The 4,904-nt window shown below is 69.8% G+C and overlaps 2 protein-coding genes across 2 annotated transcripts in view; one reads left to right on the plus strand and one right to left on the minus strand.

Annotated features, from left to right (window-relative positions):
- The first annotated feature begins 1,277 nt into the window (after nt 1–1,277).
- FA09DRAFT_359838 (hypothetical protein) lies at nt 1,278–3,798 on the plus strand. Its single transcript, XM_025745169.1, has 2 exons — nt 1,278–1,649; nt 2,148–3,798. Exons 1-2 carry the CDS (start codon nt 1,480–1,482, stop codon nt 3,733–3,735), a joined length of 1,758 nt encoding a protein of 585 aa, XP_025598933.1. The 5' UTR covers nt 1,278–1,479; the 3' UTR covers nt 3,736–3,798.
- A 570-nt stretch (nt 3,799–4,368) lies between these two features.
- Nucleotides 4,369–4,904, minus strand: part of FA09DRAFT_329170 (hypothetical protein) — a 2,349-nt gene continuing 1,813 nt past the window's right edge. Inside the window, exon 3 of the mRNA XM_025742061.1 lies at nt 4,369–4,653. Within this exon, the coding sequence (XP_025598934.1) occupies nt 4,449–4,653 (205 nt within the window). The 3' untranslated portion in view covers nt 4,369–4,448. The remainder of the gene's footprint in view (nt 4,654–4,904) is intronic.

Here is a 4,904-nt window from a genome sequence, read left to right on the forward strand (position 1 = left end):
CTCTGCCACCACAACACACACGAAAACGCACCAGCTCATGCCCTGCACGAGGCGGTCGTAGTAGAATCTGCCCGCGTGCTCGGCATAGAACGCCGCGGCGTCGGCGCGGCTCCAGAAGATGCGGCGCGTGCGTGCGATCTGTGTGTCGCGTCGCGCAGCAGCGCGAGGGGCGAGTGGGCGCGCAGCGCAGCGTAAGAGTGTGCATGGCCGAGATGGCGCGCGCGAGATGGCGAGGCAGCGAGAGAGAGGGAGGAGAGTGCGTAGGGGCGGGGGCGGGCGTCAGGCTTGGCGGCAACGCGTGCGAGGTGCCCGGGGGGGGGGGGGGGGGGTGCACCGAGAAGAAGGCACTTTCCCGCAGAAGCGGGCGCCCGCACGAAACGAACGAAAGCCGGGAGCGGCACGCACACGCACCTCGAGATTGGAGCGTTTGAGCATGCGCAGCACGTGTGAGACGTCGGGCTGACTGCGAGTACGAGGGTGGGGGGAGAGGGAGAGAGAGAGGGGCCTGGGTGGTCAATGAAAAGGGCTCCTTTCGAGGCTGAAGCCAGTCTCTGCGCGAGAGCGAGCGGGCTTACGGGCGCGGTGACTTGGCCCCCCAATGCGATGGGGCGCCCGCCGGCGGAGCGCGCCTCACAGGGCCGTCTCGCTGCCCTGGGTGCGTCGCCCTTGCCCACGCGCCACCCGCATCTCCGCCGCCCTGCACACGCTCCTCTCACCCACGCACTAAGCACACACCGTCGGCTTGAGCAGCGCCAGCGTCAGCTGCAGCGGCGGCCGCGTCGTCGTCGTCGCTGCGGCCATGCTGATGGGGGCTGCTGCTGCAGATGCCGCGCTTGGCGTGTGTGTTTGCCCCCCGTGTGTGTGCGCGACCGGTGAGCCGAGGCGTCGTGAGTGTGAGTGAAGCGCTCGCGCCGCTGGACTTGCTTGCTTGCTTGCCTGCCTGCTTGCCGCTTGCCTGCGTGCTGCGTGCTGCGTGCTGCTCGGCGATGCTCTCGATGCCTCGATGCGCTCGCGGCGCCGTGACTGCGTGACTTGAGCGTGGTGGAGGCAACGATGGACGCGCGGCGCGCGCCGCTCGGCTGCGCGGTGCCGTCAGGGAGCGTGCCGTGCTGCAAGTCAGAGTGCAAGGTGCCTCGTGCGCGCGCGCCTCTCTGAGCGCTGCGCGGCGTTCTGGAGCTGAGTGCGTGCCTCGCTTGCTCGGCGCTCGCCTGCCGCACTGTGCTGACTGGGCATGGTCTCGCCTGCACCTGCATCTGCGCTGCGTTCTGCAGCTGCCTCGCTGCGCCGCGCCATCTGCGCATCCTCATCGCGCCATGCATGACATGGCGCAGCGCAAGCGGCAGAGCAGGCGGCAAGAAGGAGCGGCGGCCCCGATCTTCCTCCTGACGCGTCGTTCGCTTTGCTTGCGCGCTGCTTCTCAACAGAGGCAGCCGCTCCGGTGTTGGCCTCTTGCCTCCCCTCCACCACAAGCGCGCCGCCATGCCGCTCCCTTCGCTCCCCTCGCTGCGCACCAAGGCCACGCCTGCCTCTGCCTCTGCGCCCTCCGCCGCCGCCGCGCACGCCCAGCCGCCGCGCCTGCGCGCCCAGGACCACCAGTGCCGCGCCTACCCCATCGACGTGCACATTGCTGGCGCGGGCGTGGATGTGGGGTGAGTTTGGCGGGCTGGAGAGAGGAGAGAGGAGAGAGGAGAGGAGAGAGGGGAAGAGAGGAGGGGGCAGGGGAAGAGAGGAGGGGGCAGAGGAGAGGCGAGGCGAGGGCAGGTGAGCAGCAAGAGGCGAGAGGCGAGGCGAGGGCGAGGTGGGGAGAGGAGGGGCAGAGGAGGGGCATTGTGCCAATCTCTCTCTCTCGCCCGCTCTCTCCTGGCCGGGCCACTGCGAAGCGCCTGTCCAAGCATCGCCTCCGTGCTTCGCGCATGTGTGGGCTCGGGGGCCAGGCTCGGGCAAGGCAAGAAAAGTTGGGGGGGCCACACCGAGGCGCAGAGCGCGTGTCTGGACCATTGCGCCTTCCACTTTTGGTGCCGCCGTGTGTGAGCCTCTCACTCTGCGGGGGGCATTTGCAGCCTCTCTTGGCGTGCCCGGGTCGTTTGCGGGGGGGGGGGGCCCACACCACATGGCAGGCTGGCTCATTCCTCTCTCTCTCCCCGCAGTTCCGTCGTCTCGCCTCTCATCGTCGGCGCCTACTCGCTGCATTTCGGGCGCGGCAATCCCCTCAACTGCACCGCCTCTCTGCTTCCCGACGACGCGCTCTATCCCTCCTGCGGCGCCGCCGCCGCCGCCGCCGATGACGCCGAGGCGCCTCCCTCGCTCGGACGCGTCGCGCGGCGCCTCGAACTGCTCGCGGCCGTCGAGGCGCTGCTGGCGCTGCGCGAGCGCTACGGCTCACGCGGCGGTGCACGTGCAGTGTGCTGCGCGCATGTCTACACCGCCTCGACGTACGTGGCGCACGCGTGGGCAGAGTGGCTGCCCCGCTGGGAGGCGCATGGCTGGCCGGGCGAAGCGGGCGGCGGCAAGCAGGAGCAGGAGAGGCGCATCATGCCGGCCGCACCGCCGCTCAGTGGCACGCGCGACAGACGCTCCTCGACGCTCAGTGCTCACGGCTCCATTCGAAGTCGCTCCTACTCACGCGGCACCTCAAGTCGCATCTCCACCATCGATGTCGACGGTGCTGGCGGCGGCGGCGGTGACGCACAGAGCATCCTCTCGAGCGCCTCCCTCTCCTGCAGCGCAGCGCATCTCTTCGACGCCGCCTCCGGCGCGCCGCTCGACGCCGACCTGCTGCGGCAGCTGGCGAAGCTGCGCGCGCACTTTGGCACGCTGCAGAGTGAGCAGCGCGGCGGATGCTTCTTCTACGCCGCGCCGAGAAGGGCAAGTCCGGCATACGAGAATGCTAGGGCGGCGGCGGCGGCGAGAGGCGAGGAGGCGCTGCAGCAGCAGCAGCAGCAGCAGCAGATGGGACAGAGGCGAACGCCGAGCAGAAGCGCCGCGAGAGCGCAGAGCCGCACCTCGCTGCACGGCGGCGAGCGACGCTCCAGCAAGGTGCAGCGCACTGCGCCGACGTTGCCGCCGCTCATGCTCGACGTGCCGGAGGCGGCGGCGGAGGAGGCGACTCAAGTGCCGCATCAAGCGACACCTGCTGCTGCAGGTGTGACGCCCTCGGCAGAGGCGCCCTCCTCCGCTGCAGCTGCTACTACATCGGACGACCCTGCGCGCGCCTCTGCGTCGCCGCCGTCGACGGCCGCAGACACTGCTTCGCTGTACGCAGCCGACGACGACGACGATGAGGAAGAGGCAGGCGACGCCGCTGCTGCTGCTGCACCTGCCGCCGTCGCCGCCGTCGCCGCTGCCGCTGCCGTCGCTGCGCCCCCTGCCTCGGCACGCAGCCACCGCAGCGCCGCGGGCATCGGCGGCGGTGGCGGCGGCGGCGTCGGGGGAGCGCGTGCCTCGCGGCGCATCTACACTGCGCCGCTCGCCTCCGACGCCGGCGCCAAGCGTCTCTCGACGTATGCCGCTCCTGGCGTCGCCGTGGCGCCCTCGCGACGACGCTCGCTGCTCGATGCCGTGCATGTCGAGCCGAAGCCGCCGCAGCAGCAGCAGCCGCAGCAGCGCAAGGACAAGCCGAGCACGCGCTACATGCCCGCCATGGCCAGTGATGCGTATCGAAGAGACGCAAATCTGCCGCGCGACAAGCGGCGCATGAAGTGGTGGGAGCGCGCGGGCTACTGGCTCGCCGCCTAAGAGCACACACACGAGCCCGACCAATCGCCGTCGCTCACTCTCTGCAACTGCCCCCCCCCCCCCAAAGCTCATTTGCCTCGCTCCATCCCAATCGACGCCCATGCGCAACAGGTGCGGCATCGGCGGCCCACGTCGCTGTCCGCGCCTGCAGCTTGAGCGCTCGAGACCTCGAAGGTCGACCAGGCGGAGAGAGCGGCCGCCTTCTTTTGCTGCCTACGTCTGTCAGCTGTCGGCGCTCCAGTCGCTCCGCTCCCGAGCAAGCCCTGTCTCGCCCCCGTTTTCCTCGCTCGCGCGATCTCAAGCCCACCCCTCGCTCTCAACTCAGTCCACGATCGCTCCGTCACAAGCTTCCCCGCCTGGCCGTCACGCTCTCAGCCTGGCTCTTCCGTCTGCCCCGCCCGCCACTCTCATGGCGCTTCCCCCGCGATGCACACTCCACCCCAACGCGTGCTCATCCCGCACTTGACCCTCTGCGCCCCCAGCCCCTCCATCCCCCTCTCCGTCTGCCGTCGCCCGCCTCCGCACCCACAAGAGCACCTGCCGCTTCGCACCGCCTGACTCGTCACACCGTCTCGCGCCTCACCTCCTCGCCCCGTGCTTCACACTCGGCGACACACACTGCGAGGCGATACACACTCGCCATCATTGCTGTCATTATAGATCATGGCCTCTCTGCACTTAGACTTCAATGCACACCGTCTCCATCGCTGCGGCTAGTACGGCACCGTCTCGCCCGCCCAGTCGCGGAAGCCGCCCGAGTCGTCCCTCGTGAGGCCGCGCACGACGCGCAGCAGGTTCGCCGCCGCCTCGTCGGCCTCAAACTCGCCCTTGGGCTTGGCGCGCCCGGGCTTGCCGCCGGGCCCGCCGGTGAAGTCGGCGCTGAGCTCGGTGCGCACGGTGCCGGGGTGCAGGGCGATCTGAGAGGTAGAACAGAACAGGTCAGCGGAGGCCCAACTGGTGGAGAAGGACAACTGCGGCACATGTAGATGCGGGGGGCCAGGTGCGGCAGGGCAGACGCGCCCAGAGAAGGCCAGCGGAGGCTCAGTGAAGGACAGATGCGGAGGCGAATGGCCAGGCGGAAGAGGCCCGGCGAGGAGAGGCCAAGCGAAGGCCAGTGCGGCGGGACACGGCAGGCAACGCGAGGAACCCCGGACTCACCCCCCCCCCCC

This window comes from Tilletiopsis washingtonensis (assembly GCF_003144115.1).
Source record: "Tilletiopsis washingtonensis strain MCA 4186 unplaced genomic scaffold FA09scaffold_8, whole genome shotgun sequence".
In the NCBI taxonomy this organism is placed as follows: domain Eukaryota; kingdom Fungi; phylum Basidiomycota; class Exobasidiomycetes; order Entylomatales; genus Tilletiopsis; species Tilletiopsis washingtonensis.

What these genes read in the sequence shown, in the direction of transcription:
- FA09DRAFT_359838 (XM_025745169.1), top strand. Translation starts at nt 1,480, where the DNA reads ATGCCGCTCCCTTCGCTCCCCTCGCTGCGCACCAAGGCCACGCCTGCC. An exon ending in GGCGCGGGCGTGGATGTGGG is followed by an intron (nt 1,650 to 2,147) that starts GTGAGTTTGGCG and finishes CTCTCCCCGCAG; the next exon opens with TTCCGTCGTCTCGCCTCTCA.